Source organism: Mastigoproctus giganteus, chromosome 12, assembly GCF_048544385.1.
Source record: "Mastigoproctus giganteus isolate SK-2022 chromosome 12, ASM4854438v1, whole genome shotgun sequence".
Taxonomy (NCBI): domain Eukaryota; kingdom Metazoa; phylum Arthropoda; class Arachnida; order Uropygi; family Thelyphonidae; genus Mastigoproctus; species Mastigoproctus giganteus.
The window spans coordinates 53,847,082-53,868,669 of NC_143586.1; the positions used below are offsets into that span (position 1 = coordinate 53,847,082).

General features: G+C 37.1%; 1 protein-coding gene across 6 annotated transcripts in view; it reads left to right on the top strand.

Annotated features, from left to right (window-relative positions):
• Window positions 1-21,588, top strand: part of Asph (Aspartyl beta-hydroxylase) — a 265,429-nt gene that overhangs the window by 44,300 nt on the left and 199,541 nt on the right. For all 6 annotated transcript variants that reach the window (XR_016547704.1, XM_090386374.1, XM_090386376.1 and 3 more), the window contains exon 2: window positions 6,036-6,251. Coding sequence is in view for 5 of the 6 variants with exons in the window: in XM_090386374.1 (XP_090242500.1) it covers window positions 6,036-6,251 (216 nt within the window). In the remaining variant the exon portion in view is untranslated. The remainder of the gene's footprint in view (window positions 1-6,035; window positions 6,252-21,588) is intronic.

The following is a 21,588-nucleotide window of genomic DNA, read 5'->3' on the forward strand; positions in this document are numbered from 1 at the left end:
TCAAGCAGTTGCTTTTGACATTTCAGAGGCCTTTTATTAGTATTAGTAATGGCCTCATGGTGCAAGAAAGCCTATGGCTTATGCTGCACCAGCCAAAAAAAAAAACCCGAATAAAACAATGATAAAAAAATAAAAAATAAATAAATAATAATAATAATTAATAAAATAAAAAGGAAATTAAACCTATCATCCTATGTGCTTCCCTCACCCGAAGATACTATCCAGATGACCTTTGAATTTCCCCAAACTGTCAGCCTCTACCACCCATGTAGGCAACTTATTCCAGTAATTTATAACTCGCTGGCTAAAATAAAACTTCCTGCAGTCCATTCTAAACATTTCCCTCCGTAAATTGAATTTATGTCCCATAGTTCTAGCATCATTTATAAACTTGAAAATTTCATCCTCATTCATTTTACTGATACCTCTCAGAGCCTTAAACACCTCAATCAAAAATCCTCTAAGGTGTCTAGTTTTCAAACTTTGCAACCCACATATTTGAAGTCTTTCTTCATAAGGACGCCCTTTTGCCGATCTCACCAGGCGAGTGACCCGTCTTTGCACCCTTTCAAGAAGCTCGATGTCTTTCTTTAGGTGTGGTCTCCATACTTGAACACTGTATTCCAGTGTGGGCTTTTGTTAGACCACAGTTGGACACACAGTATTCCAAGTGTGGTATAACAAAAGCCTTATATAATGGGATTATCACGTCCCTATCTCTACTTGCAAAAGTTCGATAGATCATCGATAGGACGCCATGGGTCTTCCTTGCAACCTGTTTAAAATGCTCAGAGAATTTCATGTCTGACCATATCGTAACACCCAAGTTCCTTTCCTCCAGTACTGGGTTTAGTTGAACTCCACCAAGTGAATAAGTTATTTTGTGATTGCTGTTTCCCAGGTGTAATACCTTACACTTTGTTGGATTAAAGCATAGCTGTCATTTTTCTGACCATTCCTGAAGTCTATCTAGGTCTCTCTGAAGAAGCTCAGCTTGACAGTGATCATTAACTACTCTACCAATTTTAACATTATCTGCAAATTTAGACATCACGCCCTCTATCCCTTCATTGATGTTGTTTATGAAAATTGAAAACTACTGTGGTCCTAATACTGATCCTTGGGGAACCCACTTCTTACATCAACCCAATCTGAGGAATAGCCATTAATCACAACCCTCTACCTTCTGCCCTGAAGCCATCCTGCTATCCATCTAAGGATTTTCCCAGTGATTCCAACCTGTTCCAGCTTATAAAGCAACCGCTTATGTGGGACTGAGTCAAAAGCTTTGCTGAAATCTAAATAAACAATGTCGAAATTATTCCCTAAATGCAGCTTGTGAGTGACCCTTTCAAAATAGTGAACCACATTTGTTAAACATGATTTTCCCTTTACAAAACCATGCTGAGTATCCAAATGATCCTGAATTCCACCCTTGATCATTGCCTCCATGATTTTCCCTACCACTGAAGTCAGACTGACAGGTCGATAATTTCCCACTTCACTCTTAGAGCCACCCTTACGTATGGGAGATACATTGGCACTTTTCCAATCCAATGGAATCTCCCCAGAGTCTAGTGATTCTCACATAATTAGCCTCAATGGTTCAATGCACTCACTTGCCGCCTCCCTTAAGATTATAGGGTATATTCCATCAACTCCAAGAGCCTTACTGGCCTGTAGACTCAAGTTTTTTCATTAAATAATCTTGCGAAATTTAAATATCATTAATTACATATTTTTCAACTTCACTCCCACAATTTTCCATTGCCACAAAAGGTTTTTCTTCTGTAAATATCGATGCAAAATAACTGTTGAGTTCATCTGCAATGGCAGCTGGTGTATTTAATACTGTCCCCTTTCCCTTTCGTTAAGGTCCGATCTGGTTTGTCCTGCTCCTCTTGGCATTTATATGTGAAGAATTCCTTATCCCCCCTCTTTGCTCTGTTTGCTAGTGATTTCTCATAAACTGCCTTTGCCTGTCGAACCTTTTCTGTGGCTCTATTACACATCACCTTGTAGCTGTTATAGGCTTCAGTACTTTTTATTGCTCTGTAACCTTTCCATGCCACCTTTTTCTGCTCAAGTAATGTGGCAACTTCACTATTCATCTAACTTGGAACCCTCCTCGTGGAGTATTTTTTTTTAATGGTAAATATGCATTCAAGGCATCTGTGATTAATGTTTTAAAAGCATACCACAGTTCAAATGTATTCATTCTCTGCACAATATCTACCCAGTTAATAGAGGCCATGTAGTACATGGTGTGTTTGACATGAAGGTCTTCTAAATAAGCTTCCATTGTATGGTTTCCCAACTGGTTTTTGCAATTTGGGTATCCAGTTTTCTCTCTGACAGCTCACTGCAGGTGATGCTAGATGGCTCTGTCTTCTAATTTTTCCATTAATGCTGGTGTTCTACAAGGATCAGTTCTTTCTCCCACCCTTTTCCTCTTGTACATTAATGACCTTCTATTGACTGGAAATCCTATCCATAGTCTTGCTGATGATGGCATTTTGCATTCCACCTTTCAGTTTGAGAAACCTTGCCCAGCTTCAATTGCCATTACCAATTCCTTAAATGCTGATCTCCAGTAGGGCAAAGATAACTTAGTTGATTTCAATCCTTCAAACACTCAGCACTGTCTTATATCTCAAAAAATAGATCCTTTTGCTCCTATGCTTATCTTTGATGACACTGTGATTTCTAATCTCTCTTGGCAAAAGCACATTACAAATATAAAATCAGGAAATTGCTGAAGTAAATGAAGAGTGAATAATAGTGTGCATTTTAATGTTTCTGGACTTTAAGTTACTTTTTGTTTGACCTTACACCTTAAAGTTAAAAATGCATACACTTTACTGGAAATAGTTCTAAGATGTTTTTTACTCTACTATTATTGTAATTCAAAAAAAAGTAAATGATTTTCTTAACCATATTTTTTGATTGTTTGTAATGGTCATTCTAGTCATTAGCATGGATAATAGAGATTTCACTGTATTTAATGTTTTGAAAGCATAAGTAAACTAAATACTAGCATTTTTACTCTTTCTTGGAGAACATTCACAGGGGAACATAAATTTAAATTAAAAAGGATGATTGCAGAAGAATTTAGAGTTGAATGGGCAAATGGAGTAGATACTTTTTTTTTTGGTTGATGCTCTTTTTCCTTGCATTATTTTACCAATGTTAACACTAAAATTTCTGAACATGTTCTGAAATGCTAATGAAATTATTTCTTTGCACTTTTGGATTTCAAAGATTCCAAGTGTTAACTAATGAAAAGTTAAATACTTTTTTTTTTTTTTTAATTTGGTGTTCAATTAATGAATTTGCCTTTCTTTTACTATGACATTTTTTATTTAATATATATAATTATAGAAGTGTTTGACCCACCATCCCTTTTCAAAAAAGTCATTTCAAAACTGAAATATCATTTGTTGGATTTGTTTACAATGTATATGTAATCACCATTGCTTTAAGATTTCTGGTAAAATGCCAGATGAAGTACCATTTCAATTTGTTTAAAAATAGCAGCAATCAGGGTCTGGTTTTTTTTAGTCCAAGCTGTATAGTGTTACCCAATTTAAGGCCAGTAATATTTTTAAAGTTTATTATGAATTTAATGAGGAAATTGTTTTCTTGATACTGATTAAATTAAGAGACTATATGAGTCATCTTTCAAAAGGCAAATTCTATGTCCTACTTTGCAATATTTAATTAAATAAAAATATTTTCCTGTCATTAGACTGTATATCTTTTATGTTTTCCTTTTTTCAAGCTGTATCAGCAAAAAATTCTCTCTCTCTCTCATTTTCTTTGAATAAATAGAAAGGAACAGTTTTGATATGATTTAGTATTAGCCACATGGTGTATGGGAGGCCTTTGCAGTAACAACAAAATAAAATAATTAAATTGAAAAAAATAATAAATAACAAAATAAAATAAACTACCTATTTGACTCCCTCATCGCATAGATATCTTTCCACCTGACCTTTTGAATTTTCTCCCAAGCTATTAGCTTCAGCCATCCATGGAGGCAACTTATTTTAATAGTTAACAACTTGCTGGCTAAAAGAAAACTTATTGCAGTCGAATATAAACCTCTTCCCTCATAACTTGAATTTATGGTCTCTGGCTCTGGAATCATGTATAACAGTGGACATTTCACCCTCATTCATTTACTTTCTCCTTGCTGAGCCTTATAATGCCTCAATTATGTCTCTTCTAAGGTGCCTAGTTACCAAGCTCTGTACACAGATTGTCTTTCCTCTTATGAGCATCCTTTTGCTGATCTCACCAAGCACATTGCCTATCTGTAGACTCTTCAGGAAGCTCAATGTCTTTTTTAGGTATGATCTCCATGCTTGGACTCATTCTAAGTGCAATTATATAATTGCCTTATACAGTGGGATACAATGGGATTATGACCTACCTGTGCAAGCAAATGTTGGATAAATCATCTCCACTGCTCTGAGAACTTCATGTCCAACTGTATCATAACTCCTAAATCGTTTCTTCCTCTACTGTGTTTAGTTCAACCCCCACCAAATGTATAAGTTATTTTTAGGTTTCTATTTCATTTTGCATTTTGCTGCATTAATATGTAGCTGTCACTTTTCTGAGAATTCTTGAAGCCTAGCCAAATCATCCTGAAAGAATGCTGCTTGGTGCTGATCATTAACCGCTCTCCCAATCTTCACTTCATTGCAAATTTTGATAAATAATTTATTCTCCAGTGAATAACAGTTTACTTGAATAATGCCCAACTCTGATTTTACACTTGGGAAAATTAATAATTAATATTATATAAGTATGATTTTATTAGTTTAATTATTGATTAAAGACATTCATAATTTCATTTAGTTATTATTATATTTAATTTTCCCCCCAAGAAATATAAAATATGTTTAAATGGTTTCAATATAAATTAATATTTTCAAATTCTTTTATATTGAAGTGGTGCCCTATCAATGATTTATCAAATAATTGCTTGTAGGGATCATAATTTTAAATCAGTTGTGAAGCTACACATTTCCAAGTAAGGAGGTAACACAAGGCATCAAGCTTCTTGAAAAGGTCCAAGGAAAGGCAGTGAGCCTAATGATATGGGCAAGAAGGGCATTTATATGGAAAGACTTTGAATATGTGGACAGCAAAGCTTGAAAACTAGAGGGATCTGATTAAAATTTATGACTCTCTGAGGGGGGGGGCAGTAAAATGGATGAAGTGGAAATTTTCATGATAGTAATTGACACTAGAACCAGGGGACATGAATTAAAACTTAGTAGGAAGAATTATAGAATAGATTGTAGGAAGTTTTCTTTTAGCTAGTAGGGTGTTAATTAGTGGAATAAGTTGCCTACATGAGTAGTTGAGGCACATAGTTTTGGAAAATTTGAAGGCTTGCTACATCAGTACTTTATTTATTTAATAATTATAATTTATTTATTTCTTATAAATATTTAATTATTTTTTTTAAATTGGTATCTGGAACATAATTCAAAAGTTATGTTAGTAGAATGTTGGTTGCTCCAGAAATTTCGTAGTCACTGTATACTTAGCTATGTTGCATGTTCTCTATGGAGGTTGAGATATTACTCAGCTAACTCATAGCTGAGTAAGCTCTGGGTGATGACCCATATAAGGAAGGTCAGTAAATATTCACAGGTGGGTTTTATTCATACCTTGGGCCTTTATATGCATTTACTACAAACAGTTGCTGTAATAAACATAGGATCATGTTGGGTAGCAGATAACGGAAGCACATGAATAGAATAGAGCAGAACATCCACAGTCTAATGATATAAAAAATCAGCAGTTCAAGAGGAAAACCACCTCAAAAAACTAATTCAACATAGTGACATTTTTCAGCAATTACACTTTGTGCGTACACACTGACCTTGGTCTTTAATTGGGCATTGCCTTTCCACAGGTAAAGAGCTAAGTTTTTTTTTTTTTTTTTGAGGTTGATATTAAATATTTTTATTGTATTTCTTGTATTATATTAAATTTGTGTCCCTTCCCCCACCCAGTTTCATTTGTTCAAGATGATATTGGAAATGAAGACTCTGCAGATGTAACACAGAAGTACCAAGACATTTGGCAGAGAGATGGGGACCAGGAGATAGAAGAAGAAATTATATTTCCTCATGAACCTAGTGTAATTGCCAAAATAGTATTCCTAATTTTGTCATCACTTTTAATTGTTGCTGTTGGAACTATATTCCTGGCATTACAAGGAGCTGATAGTAAGTTAAATGTGCTTATTTTATCTCTATAAATGTTATGAAAAAAAAAAAAAAAAAATGTTGAATTAATTTTTTTATTATTGTTTTCTAAATTTTCATTATCATTGCCTTAAGGTTTTTTTCCTGGCTGTTTGAGGCTGGTCGTTCAAATCGTCTCCCCTCAGAGTACTCCATGCTAAGAGTAATTTCCTCTGCAACACCAGCCTCTAAATATCTTTTCTCACTGTCTTTTTACTCATCCTCCTCATCCTTGTTCTATATGCATTCTCTCTGCTGGTTGCTTTGTAATATGTCCACACTATCTTAATGTTACATCAGCCTCAATTTAACAAAGACTTGCATGGCATCTGTGTGGTTTGCTTTTTTGTTTTAATTATAAAAAAAATAATTATTAGCTTTTTTACAGAATTGAAAACAGCGATCAATTAATTTAGATTTTTTATACTCATCTAAAAAATAAACAGCAGAAATAAATGTGAGAAAATAATAATAATAACTAAAAGTTTTTATTATATTGTTTAGAATTTTCAAGGTAATTCATCTTTGGATTGAAATACAAATGCTCATATGGCACCTGGCAGATGCAACATGAATGTTTGTATTTTTTGTTTGCATTTAGCTGGCAAAACCAAAACTCCGCAGCAAGATTAGACACATCACCGGCATCTTACAGATGCCACATGGTATTGGGAGTTGCCTAGTGTCTGTTAAATGGTAAACAAAAAAATTGTCTCTTAATTCATAGTATATCAAAATTAAAACAGAAAATACTGTATAACTAGTTAGAGAATATTGGTGGGCTAAAGAACATGGGAGAATTTGATTTCATTTACAAATTAAAAAAAAAATAAAATTTTTAAAAAGTAGCATCTGTCAGAAAAATTCAGGACCATATATGTTTTTGACTTGTTTGTTTAGAAATTATTATGATTTGACCAGTATCTTTCTCTTGTTGTGTAAGCAGAAGGAAAGTACTAAATAAATAAAATATGTAGAGCTGCCTTTTAACACTGCTGAACTATTATTTAATTCTAAGCATATTGGTAAATCGTGCAAAATCCATGTTAAATTATAAGGTTTGACAGTTAAGCAGGGACTGAGTCATTTTAAATAAATTCAGATGTTGGGATTAAAAAATGCTTATAGCATTAGTATTAGTAATGGCCACATGGTGCAAGGAAGCCTATGGCTTATGCTGCGCCAGCCAAAAAAAAAAATAATAATAAATAAAAAATAATAAATAATAAAAAAAAATAATAAAATAACAAAAAATACATAAAACAATAAGAATAAAAACAAATTAATAAGAAGAAAATAAAAAATAAATAAATAATGATAATAAGAGAAAAGGAAATGGACAATCTATGCATTTCCCTCCTCCCTTAGGTAATTATCCAGCTGGCCTTTGAATTTTCCCAGACTGTCAGCCTCTATCACCCATGTAGGTAACTTATTCCAGTAATTTATAACTTGCTGGCTAAAATAAAACTTCCTGCAATCTAGTCTAAACAACTCCCCCTGTAACTTGAAATTATGGCCCCTAGTTCTAGAATCATTTATAACTGTGAAAATTTCGCCCTTATTCATTTTGCTTATGCTTCTCAGAGCCTTAAACACCTTAATCATCATCATCATCAGCCATTTTCAATCCACTGCAGGATGAAGGCCTCTCCAGCAACTTTCCAGTTCCTTCTGTTTTGAGCACTGGCCATCCATTTACTACCCAAAAACTCATGAATTTCATCTATCCATCTCCGCCTTTGTCTTCCAGGTTTTCTTCTAGCTCCTCTTGGGTACCATTCTGTTATTTTCTTAGTCCATCTGTCATCATGTCTTTGAGCTATGTGTCCTGCCCAAGACCATTTTAGTTCTTTAGTTTTGATAAGAATGTCCTTTACTTGAGTTTGCTGCCTAATCCATGTGTTTCGCTTCTTATCTAACAGTCTGATTCCCAATATAATTCGTTCCATTCTTCGCTGTGTGGTTCTCAGCTTCTCTTCCATTCTTTTGGTGAGTGCCCAAGTTTCACTTCCATAAGTCATGGTGGGGAGTATACATTGATTCATTATTTTACGTTTCAGACAAACTGGGATATTGATCTTCAGTATGTGACTATATTTCCTGAATGCTATCCATCCAAAATTTATTCTTTTCTTGACTTCCAGCCATTTATCATTATTACAGCTAATAACTTGTCCCAGATATATAAATAAATAAATTTTCTGTTTATACTCCGGGACGACCAAACGGTCAGAGGAGTTCACAAGATAGATAGAATACAAGAAACAGCACCGTATTCCAGTAGTCACGGGCTTGAACCCCGGTCACTCATAAGTACATGTCATGGATAAGTATATGACTCCACCTTTTCAATTACTGCTCCTTCAATCATTATTTCCCTTTCCGTGGCATACTTGTTCATCATTACTTTTGTTTTAGCCATATTCATCTTTAGTCCAAAATCCTTACTAACTGTGCATAACTGATAAGATTTTCCGCTAATTCTTTGGGATCGTGGCTTATGACCACAATGTCATCTGCAAATCGTAAATGGTTTAGGTACTCTCTGTTTAACACCTCAATCAAGTCTCCTCTAAGGTGCCTAGTTTCCAAGCTCTGCAACCCAACATTTTAATATTATTTAGATTATGTAATGGCCTTGAACACCTCAATCAAGTCTCCTCTAAGGTGCCTAGTTTCCAAGCTCTGCAACCCAACATTTTAATATTATTTAGATTATGTAATGGCCTTGACCATCACAATTGTGAGAATGCTGTTGGAAATGTTTTTTAATGAGTGCCTTTGACTGATCATCATGAAATCATCACCTTTTTCAGTGTGAATTTGAGTTTACAGAGCAAGAACTAGTTGGGGGATAAATCAAGGAAAGAGGGATATGGTTTAGCTCTACAATTCCATGTTTTGCCAAAAACTTCTTTTCAGGGGAGGTTACTATTGCCTGGAGATGTTCACATGTATCCCAAATTCACAAAGAGGGATCAGAGAGTGACTGAGTAATTACAGACCTGCTAGCTTAACTTCAGTTCCACAGAAAATAATGGAGTCATTGGTTAAAGAAGTAATGCAGAAATGTCTGGACAGGAATGCATTTGTACTGTAGTCACAGCATGAATTTATTAAGGTGCAGCCTTGTCTGACAAATTTGATTGAATACTGTGATGCAGTAACAAAAGAACTGGATGCAAAAAATAATTTTGATATTGTATGCTTGGACTTCAGGAAAGCCTTTGATTCTGTTCCATATAAAAGACTGCTGTAAAAATTTTAGCAATGCAGCATTAAGGGCAAGTTACTGCTATGGATAAAGGAATGGTTGAGCGGGAGAAGACAGAGTTGTTATCAGTGGATATTTCTCTGTGGACTAATATTTTTGGTGGAGTCTCCAGGATTCAGTGCTGGGCCCATTATTGTTTTTTATATTTATTAATGATGTTAATAAAGTGTGTATATCAGGTTTAATGTTTAAGTTTGCAAATGATACAGAGGTTGGCAGGATGATAAATTAAGGTGTTTTACTGCAACAAGATCAGAAAAAAGGCAGATAGGCTGAGAAATGTCAATTAAAGTTTAACATTGACAAATGCAAGGAACTGCATATGAGTAGTAGTGATCCCAGACTAACATACCAATTGTGTGGTACTACACCCAGAGTAGTGGAAAATGAAAACACGATGTGGGTGTAATTGTGCAGACAGGCTGCCTGGACAGCTCATGGGATTTTGCCAGTCATATACAGGAATTTTGCTAGCAGTGATAAGGAGGTAATTATCCAATGTATAAGACAATGGTTAGACTGCATCTTGAATGCAGTTCTGGAGGCCCTGTTTTAGAACGGATATAGATCTGCTGAAGAACATAAAGGGAAAAAACTGCATATCTTGGACACCTGCTGCGGAACAACAAATATGCAATTCCACAGGTAATTATCAAGGGGAGAATGGAGGGAAGAAGAAAGCCTGTGAGAAGATGCATCTCGTGGCTAGATAATAGTAGTAGTAGTAGTAGTGGCACATGATGCAAGAAAGCAAGTGTAGAAGCTTATGCAGCATCAGCCAAAAAAAAAAAAAAAAAAAATCACACCATTCCCTACAAATGCCTGTCCAGTTCCTCCTTAAATTTATTTAACCTATCAACTTCCACAACGACAGATGGAAGTTTGTTCCAGCAATTAACCACCCGCTGGCTAAAGGCAAATTTCCGCACATCTATTTTACATCTGTCCTTTCTTAATTTGAACTTATGTCCCCGTAGGTTGGTAATCTGAACAAGTGGAAGGATCCCATCAGAATTCGGCGTGCTCAACCCATTCAAGGCCTTAATATCAAGGATTGGACAGGATTGAACATTGAGTAGCTGGTTAGAGCTACCAGAGACCTAGAGACATTTGCTGTGGTGGTCACCGACCGTTAGGAGATGGCACATGGAGAAGAAGAAGATTAGATCTGCTGGAATGGGCACAGAGAAAGGCAATGAGATTGCTGAGGGAAACAAGTGTCTTATCTTACCAAGAAAGGTTTCAGTTCTGCAAATTCAGAATCTGGAGACTAGGAACCTGCAAGGTGATCTGATTGAGGTGTTTAAGGCTCTGAATGGATTGAGCAAAATCGTTGCTGATTACATTTTTCCTCTTGCTCAAACTACATGCATAACGGGATTTAAATTCAAATTGAGGAAGGATCGTTGCAGAATAGATGCACAGAAGTTTGCCTTCAGCCAGTAGGTAGACTGTTGGAACAAACTTCCATCTGTTGTGGAAGAGGGTAGTTTTAATAAACATAAGAACTAGACAAACTATTGGAGGTGATGTGGGAAGTTTTTTTCCCCTCTTTTCTGATGCTGTATAAGCTTGCTTTCTTGCATCATTTGCCACAACTAATACTAATAATAAGCACAGAATGTGGTCATGCATTGTCATGGAGCAGGATTCAGCTTCCTTTTTCTTGAAATTGATGCCTTACCCAGTCAGTTCTTTTAGCTAAATGATCTAAAACTTGTGCATAGTAATCTTTTTATTTACTGCCTTATGTAGTGAAACAAATTCCTTGTGGATGATTTCCCAACTATTGAAGAAATAAATTAGTTGCACAGTATTTTTTTTTTTTTTTTTAAATTGATTTTTTTTTTTTGTCTCAAGAAAGCATGTTGATTACCATTCCAAGCTTTTTTTTTTTTTTTTTTTTTTTTTTTTTGTTTATGGATCATATTTGAAAACACCACGACTCATTACTAACGTCAAATTGAGCAAGCAGGGATCACCTTCCACAATTTTGAATCGTTATTAATTCAACATTGTTAACAATAGATCCCAGAAAAATGGGTAATAAATGATTACCATAACATTAATTAATTAAATTAAACATGCATTTAATTTAAATAAAAAATTTGACTTTTCTGTAATTAAGTGTAAATTTGGGATAAATACTGCCAATTAGCATTACTAGAGGCATTTGATGCAAGAAAGCAAGCTTATGCAGCATCAGCAAAAAAAAAAAATAATAAATAAATAAAAAATAACCACTTCCACTTCACCCCTCTGTTCGTTCGAAATACCTGTCCAGCTGAGCCTTAAACTTATTTAGGCTATCAACTTCCACAACAAAGGATGGAAGTCTGTTCCACCAACCAACTACCCGCTGGCTCAAGGCAAATTTCCGCACGTCTATCCTACATCTGACTTTCCTCAATTTGAATTTATGCCCTCTCAGGTGATTATTCTGAGCAAGAGGAAGAATCCCATCAGCATTGAGCATGCTCAGACCATTCAAGGCTTTGTACACCTCTATCAGATCACCTCGCTGGTGCCTAGTCTCCAGACACTGTAATTTGCAAAACTTAAGCCTTTCTTCTAAGAGCACCCCTTTGTTCCATTCACTAATCTTGTTGCCCTTCTCTGTACTCGTTCCAGCAGCTCTACATCCTTCTTGAAATGAGGCCTCCAGACCTGTATACAGTACTCTAGGTGTGGCCTGACCATTGCCTTATACAAGGGAATAATCACCTCCTTATCCCTGCTAGAAAAATTCCTATATATCATTGACAATACACCATGAGCTACTCTTGCAGCCCATCTGCACTGCTCAGAGAACTTCATATCTGCCTGCACAACCACCCCCAGGTCCCTTTCATTCTCTACCACTGTAAGTGCAGTATCACAGAGTTGATACGTTGCTTTGGGGTTGCTGTTTCCCATATGTAGTACTTTACATTTGTCAATGTTAAACTTCATTTGCCACCTCTCAGCTCATCTGCTCAACCTTTCCAGATCCTGTTGCAGCAGCATAGTGTCAGTAGTGTCCTTGCCAACCTTCGTATTGTCTGCAAACTTGGACATTAAGCTTGATATACCATCATCAATATCATTTATAAATACAGAAAACAATAATGGACCCAATACGGTACCCTTAATCATCCCTAGCCATACTCTCTTTAAAAATTACAGCTGTCAGTTGCAGGCTCCGAAAAAAACGATAAGTGTTTGCCTTTTTATTTACATAGTTGTTATTTTATATTGTACTTAATACGTAGTCTTATAGTTATAGTTACGATGGTTATTTTAATTTAGATAAACAGTTTTTGTAGATATACGTAATACATACGTAAAACCGTTATTTCGTTCCAATCTTGCAGCCATTGTTTTTGTATATAGTGGTAGGGAATTCAAATTTTTAATTGAGGTAGTTAGGTAGCTCTAACGTATAATTTAGAGTAATATGCTTCACTGTTTCTATTAGATAGCATAGTATTGACATTTAATTAATTTAATTTATTGATTTTATTAATTTAAAGTATCATGCCCCAAACTAGAGCAGCAAAGCAACGGGCACAAAGTAGCAGGAGTGCTGTGACTTGGGGGGAGAACTGAGGGGGGCGATTCTTCAATGCATCACAGCCTAAAAAAATGTGCAACTTGTGAAATGTTTGCCGAACTCTCTGGAACGGAACATAACATTGCCATGGGGAATGTCTTTGTGTGTGTGCACGATGTAAGGAAATCAGGCGACAACTCAGCGTTGTTATGGGCCTATATGAGAGTTTGAAGGACAGGGGTGGATGCCCTCGAAAGATCTAAATTCAGGTCCCATCGGGCTCTCAGCTGCCCACATCAACGCCAGAGCTTGCACTTGGTCATCACGCAACACAGCAGCAACCCCCAAGGTAGAATGCGCTGGTCCCACAGGAACTAGTAGTTGTTGGTGACTCTATTGTCAGGGAAACGGGAAACATGCTTTGTAAAAAGGATAGATGGAACAGGACCAGGGTATGTCTGCCAGGGGCAAAGGTTGATGACATTGTAGCGCGGATATCATATTTTAAGGGCACAAAAGGTGATATTGTTGTACACGTTGGCACTAATGATATTAGGAGTAGGAGACCGGCAGAATTACTAAACAAGTACAGGTCACTGTTGAACAAAAGCCGAGAATTAGGGGTGAATTTGAAAGTGTCTGCAATTCTGCCCAGACACGATAGAAGGGAGTATATGATGAGAGCCTTGTCGATCAATTCGGCCCTGGAAAGAATGTGCAAGGCTCAAGGGGTAGAATTTTTTTCAGCCTGGACTGGTCTCTCCCCTCAGGAGAGACTGCTTCTATAGGGATGGGATACACTTAAATAGAAAGGGTGCAAGAATATTTGCTGATGCTATCGAGGCAGTGTTAGGTGGGTCGGAAAACCGATAGCTTGGGGGGATACAAGGACTAATAGTTTAACAGTAGCCATAGGCAGAGCTGAAGGTGATTCTTGCACAACTTCTATTAAAATAAGTAGCGACCTGGAGCGTGGGGTGTTGGGGGTTTCAGGGACGGATGGCAGTCATCCTGAAATAGGTGGGTATATGGGATGTGTTAGGGTAACTAAGAATAGGAGTAGGAGCATGTATGCTTGCATGTATACCAATGCTAGAAGTATAGTAAATAAATTTGATGAATTTGAAGTGTCACACTTCAAATTCATCAAATTTATTGAAGTATTCCTTATATCTGTGGTGTCACACAGATATAAGGAATGCTGAACTGGAATTTGGGGAGTGCAATGTGTACAGAAAGGATAGACAGGATAGAAAGGGAGGTGGTGTTATGCTGTTAATTAATTAGATAGTATGAGTCAGAGCTGTACTACTCAATATGTTCTACGTTGATAATAATATTAGTATAATAATAAGAGGAGTTTATCTCAATTAATTAAGAAAAACATAAAATCAAAAGAAGTGCATCCAGTTGATATAGATGAACAGTGCACTGTTGAGTCAGTTTGGTGTGACATAAGCACTGCGAAAGCAAAAATAAGAGTAGGAGTGTGTTATAGGCCTAATGACTCGAATGAGTACAATGAACAGTTGTACAGAGAAATAGAGTGGGCTAGTAAATTGGAATGTCTTATAATGGGGGATTTTAACTTCCCAGTTATTGACTTCAACTTATGGGTTGGTCACTCACACACTAGTCAGACTTTTGTGGATTTATTGGATGATTGTTTTCTGCAGCAGCATGTTCGAGAGGCAACCAGAGAAAGTAATACTCTTGATCTGGTTATCAGCAGTGATCATTTGTGTATTAAGAATTTGCAGATAAAGGAACCACTAGGTGGCAGTGATCACAGTGTACTGATGTGGGATTTACTTAAAGATTTAATTACCATCAGGGGTAAAGGAAAGGGTTTTTGCTTCTGTAAAGGTGAGTACAGTGCTCTCCGACAATTTTTAAATTCTGTACAGTGGGATCAACTGACAATGTTACCAACAGTAAATTCTAAGTGGGAAGCGTTCAAGGAAATAATCGTGGTAGCTACTAAAAGTTTCATGCCTATTAAGAAATATTGTTCAAGGTTTAGGCCTAAATGGTTATCTAATTAACTAATGAGACTCATAATAGAGAAGAAAAATGCATGGGATGCATATAAATTAACAAGCAACTCAGAAGCCTATGGCAGATATAAGCTAGTCTGTAATCAGGTGACAAAGGAGGTTAGGCAGGCGAAGGCAGATTACGAGAAATCCTTGGCAAAAGATGCTAAGAAAAACAGCAAGGATTTCTTTACTTATATAAACTCTAAAAGGGAAGGGATGAATCTGATTGGTCCACTTGACATCGATAGTTCGACTGTTGATGATCCTGCTCAGATAGCAAACAAACTGAATGAGTATTTTGCATCTACATCACATGAGGAATTATTAAGGTTTGAAAATGGCAGAAGGTTATCAAATTGTAGCAGGATACTTAATGATTTTGGAATAACTGAAAGCAAAGTGGAGGAGAAATTGTTGAAGTTAAACATAAGAAAAGCACCTGGGGTGGGTGGGATCTATCCAGTTATATTAAAGGAGGCGGCAAAGCAACTAAGCAAACCCTTAGCCATAATTATGAGAGCGTCCTTTGACTCAGGGGAGGTTCCCACGGACTGGAGATGTGCAAATGTATCACCAATTCACAAAAGGGGATCGAAGGGTGACATGAGTAATTACAGACCAGTTAGTTTAACTTCTGTTCCGGGTAAAATAATGGAGTCACTGGTTAAAGATGCATTGCAGAATCATCTAGACAAGACTGCAGCAATAATTCAGACACAGCATTGTCTTGTCTGACAAATTTGATAGGATATTATGATGTGGTTACAAAGGAACTGGATGCAAAAAATAATTTTGATATCATATATTTGGATTTCAGGAAAGCTTTTGACACTGTTGCGCATGGAAGACTATTGTACAAATTGGAGCAGAATGGTATTAAGGGTAAGTTGCTACAATGGATAAAAGGATGGTTAAGTGGGAGAAGACAGAGGGTGGTAATCAATGGGTGCTGCTCTTCGTGGACTAATGTTATTAGTGGAGTCCCACAGGGTTCGGTGTTAGGTCCACTGTTGTTTTGTATATTTATCAATGATATTGATGAAGGTATATCAGGCTTAACGTCGAAGTTTGCAGATGATACAAATGTTGGCAGGGTTGTTAATGACAGTGATGGCAGTGTGCTACTGCAACAGGATCTAGATAATTTGGGCAGATGGGCTAAGAAGTGGCAACTGAAGTTTAACCTTGACAAATGCGAAGTACTGCATATGGGTAGAAGTAACCCCAGAGAAACGTACCAACTGTGTGGTACTACACTTAAGGTGGTAGAAAATGAAAAAGACCTGGGAGTAATTGTGCAGTCAGATATGAAGTTTTCTGAGCAATGCAGACAGGCTGCCAGGGCAGGTCATGGGGTTTTGTCAATGATATATAGGAATTTTGCTAGTAGGGAAAAGGAGGTGATTATCCCTCTGTATAAGGCAATGGTCAGGCCACGCTTTGAGTACTGCGTACAGGTCTGGAGGCCTCATTTTAGGAAGGATGTAGATTTACTTGAGCGTGTACAGAGAAGGGCAACAAGATTGGTGAGGGGAATGAAGGGATCCTCTTACCAAGAGAGGCTTAAGTTTTGCAAATTGCAGTGGCTGGAGACTATGCACCTGCACGGTGATCTGATTGAGGTATATAAGGCCTTGAATGGGTTGAGCACGCTGAATTCTGATGGGATCCTTCCACTTGTTCAGATTACGAACCTAAGGGGGCATAAATTCAAATTAAGAAAAGACAAATGTGCGGAAATTTGCCTTTAGCCAGCGGGTGGTTAATTGCTGGAACAAACTTCCATCTGTCGTTGTGGAAGTTGATATGTTGAATAAATTTAAGGAGGAACTGGACAGGCATTTGGAGGCAGTAGTGTGATTTTTTTTTTTTTTTTGGCTGATGCTGCATAAGCTCATACACTTGCTTTCTTGCATCACATGCCACTACTACTACTATTACCACTCTCTGTCTTCTCCCCCTCAACCACCCCTTTATCCATAGCAGCAATTTGCCTCCAATGCCACACTGCTCCAATTTGTGCAGCAGTCTTCCATGTGCAACAGTATCAAAAGCCTTTCTAAGATCCAAGTATATAATATCAAAGTTATTCCCTGCATCCAGTTCTTTTGTGACTGCATCATAGTATCCAATCAAATTGGTCAGGCAAGACTTCCCCTTAAAAAAACCATGCTATGTCCGAGCTATAACTGAAGTCTTGTCTAGATGATCCTGCAGTGCTTCTTTAACCAGTGCCTCCATTAATTTTCCGGGAACAGAAGTTAAACACACAGGTCTATAATTACTTGTGTTAGCCTTTGATCCTCCTTTGTGAATTGGGGTCACGTTTGCACATCTCCAGTCCATGGGTACCTCCCCTGAGTCCAAGGAAGCTCTCATAATTATGGCTAGGGGTTTGCTTACTTCCTTTGCTGCCTACTTTAATATAACTGGATAGATCCCATCCACCCCAGCAGGTGCCTTTCTTGTCTTTATCTTCAACAATTTCTCCAATTGCAGAAAAACATTTTTAATCGAGTTTTAAGAAATGAGGCAATGCATGGAAAGTAGTGGAAAGCCAGTTGTATTCCACCTCACTTCAAATTTTGTATTGGAATTTATGATTGGAAAAATATGGAACATATTAAAAGCAATGAAACGAATTCATATAAACATATGAATGAATCTCTGCTTTTAAAAAAAATTGTAAATATTAACAAAATAAAAATTTTTAAGAGAGTATGAAAAAGATAATGAGTATTGTAGGAAACTACTAGAAAGAGCTGCATTTGACATAAAATTTATAAGTAAGGATTAAAACAAAAAGTTAATTCATTGATGAATAGGAAAGAAATTCAAATTGAATGGAAATTTTATTGGGATTGGAAATAATTGCAGAATATGATGTTCTTTTGAAAGAATGCAATACAAAATATGGCAATTTAGTAGCAGAAAAACTTCATATATATCTTTAGTAACTTGGGAAAAATTTGTCAAATTAATGGAATCAGCAGTTTTTAGACAAATTATTTGTGAATTAAAATCAGGAAAACATTGTTTGTTTTGATTCGGCTTCTGGTGTATCCACTAATAACTACTTATTAATTATTAGGTATGTCTATGAAATTTAACCAGTAAAATGCTTTTTAACTTTTATTGGTAAGTGTGGTCACAAAACTGAAGAAACTGCAAACAATTTTTTGTTAAAAAGATGATATTAATATACACGATAGCATTTTTACACGATAGCATAAGCTTAGTGTAGTATAGTGCATAATATAATATTGTCAATTAATCAGTAAATCTATTAATCTTGATAAACTTTATTGTCAATTAAATTGTATTTTTAACTCTATATATTCATAACGACTTAATCGTAACAAATAATTAATACATAACTATAGTGGTACACGTGATACGGAAGTTGTATAAAGGGAACTCATAGAAAACACTAGATACCGAAAAAAAAAAAAAAATTAACATAACTGTTTTTGGATATAACTTAAGGATTTAATTTTTGTTTTGAAATTTTATTGAATTAAATCGGAATCATGACTCTGACCAGAGCAGCAAAGCAAAAGGCTCAAGCTAATGGGAGTGCTGTGGTTCAGGGGAGAACTGAGGGGGGCAGTTGCCCTCTGAATCACAGTCTTTTAAAATGCACTGTTTGCTTGATGTTTGCGGAGCAGTCGGGTACGGGACATGATGCTGCCAAGGGGGATGTCTTTGTGTGTGCACGATGTAAGGAGTGCAAGGAAATCAGGCGACAACTCAGCGTTGTTATGGGCCTTTATGAGAGCTTGAAGGACAGGGTGGATGCCCTCGAAGGAAATAAATTGAGGGGCCCATCAAGCTCTCAGCTGCCCACATCAACGCCAGAGCTTGCACTTGGTCATCAGGCAACACAGAGGCAGCCCCCTAGGCAGAATGCGCTGGTCCCACAGGAACTAGTAGTTGTTGGTGACTCTATTGTCAGGGAAACGGGGAACATGCTTTGTAAAAAGGATAGGTGGAATAGGACCAGGGTATGTCTGCCAGGGGCAAAGGTTGATGACGTTGTAGAGCGGATATCATCTTTTAAGGGCACAAAAGGTGATATAGTTCTACACGTTGGCACTAATGATATTAAGAGTAGGAGACCGGCAGAATTACTTAGCAAGTACAGGTCACTGTTGAAAAAAAGCCGTGAATTAGGGTTGAATTTGAAAGTGTCTGCAATTCTGCCCAGACACGATAGGAGGGAGTATATGATGAGAGCCTTGTCGATCAATTTGGCCCTGGAGGGATTGTGCAAGGCTCAAGGGGTAGAATTTTTTTCAGCCTGGACTGAACTTCTTAACAGGAGAGATTGCTTCTACAGGGATGGGATACACTTAAATAGAAAGGGTGCAAGAATTTTTGCTGATGCTGTCGAGGCAGTGTTAGGTGGGTCGGAAAACTGCTAGTTGGGGGATACAAGGACTAATAGATTAACAGTAGCCACTGGCAGAGGTGGAAGTGATTCTTGCACTGCTTCTATTGAAATGAGCAGAAGCCTGAAAAACAAGATTCAGGATATTTCAGAGACTGCTGGGAGTCATTGCGGTACAAGTAAACACATGGGTTGTGTTATTGTAGCTAAGAATAGAAACAGGTGCATGTATACCTGCGTGTACACCAATGCTAGGAGTTTGGTAAATAAATTTGATGAATTTGAGGTATTGCTCAAAACATCAAAGGCAGATATTGTTGGGATATCAGAGACGTGGTGTCATACAGATATAAGTAATGCGGAACTGGAATTTGGGGAATACAATGTGTATAGAAAGGATAGACAGGACAGGAGGGGAGGAGGGGTTATGCTATTAGTTAAGAAACACAAAGTCCAAGGAAGTGAAGCCAGTCGACATCGATGGACAGGGCAGTGTCGAGTCAGTTTGGTGTGACATAAGCATAGGGAAATCAAAATTGAGAGTAGGAGTGTGCTATAGGCCTAATGACTCTGATGAGTATAATAAGATATTGTACAGGGAAATAGAGTGGGCCAGTAAATCAGAGAGTCTTATAATGGGGGATTTTAATTTCCCAGATATTGACTGGAATTTGTGGGTTGGTCACTCGCACACTAGCAAGGCTTTTGTGGATTTATTGGATGATTGTTTTCTACATCAGCATGTTCGTGAGGCAACAAGAGGGAGCAATACTCTTGATCTGATTATCAGTAGTGATTCTTCATGCATTAAGAATCTGCAGATAAATGAACCACTAGGTGGCACTGATCACAGTGTGTTGAAGTGGGATTTACTCAAGGAGGTAACTACCATCAGAGGTAAAGGGAAGGGTTTTTGTTTTCGTAAAGGCGACTATGATGGTCTGAGACAGTATTTAAATTCTATACAGTGGGACCAACTGATGATGTTACCAACAGCAAACTCAAAATGGGAAGCATTCAAGGAACTAATCTTGGAGGCTACCAGGCTTTACATACCAACTAAGAAATATTGTTCAAGGTTTAGGCCTAAATGGTTGTCAGATGAACTAATGAGACAGGTGGCAGAGAAGAAAAATGCATGGGATACATACAAATTAATGGGTGACATGGGAGCCTATGATAGATATAAGTTGGTCTGTAACCAAGTCACAAAGGAGATTAGGCAGGCAAAGGCAGACTACGAAAAATCCTTGGCAAAGGATGCAAAGAAAAACAGAAAAGAGTTCTTTACATATTTAAACTCAAGCAGGAAAGGGATGAATCAGATTGGTCCACTGGATATTGATGGTTCAACAGTTGAGGATCCTGCTCAGGTGGCTAACAATCTAAACGAGTATTTTGCATCTACATTCACGCATGAGGAGTTATTCAGGAAGGAGAATGATGTAGGTAAAGTAAACATTGGCAGTGAGCTGGATGATTTTGTAATAACTGAGAAGAAAGTGGAGGAGAGATTGTTGAGGATAAACATAAAAAAGGCACCTGGGGTGGATGGAATCTATCCAGTTATATTAAAGGAGGCAGCAAAGGAAGTAAGCAAACCCCTAGCCATAATTATGAGAGCTTCTTTGGACTCAGGGGAGGTACCCATAGACTGGAGATGTGCAAATGTAACCCCAATTCACAAAGGAGGATCAAAGGCTGACACAAGTAATTATAGACCTGTAAGTTTAACTTCTGTTCCAGGTAAATTAATGGAGGTACTGGTTAAAGAAGCATTGTAGGATCATCTAGACAAGAATTCAGTTATAGCTCAGACGCAGCATGGTTTTGTTAAGGGCAGGTCTTGCCTGACCAATTTGATTGGATACTATGATGTAGTCACAAAAGAACTGGATGCAGGGAATAACTTTGATATTATATATTTGGATCTTAGAAAGGCTTTTGATACTGTTGCACATGGAAGACTGCTGCACAAATTGGAGCAGTGTGGCATTGGAGGCAAATTCCTGTTATGGATAAGGGAATGGTTGAGTGGCAGAAGACAGAGAGTGGTAATAAATGGACACTGTTCAACGTGG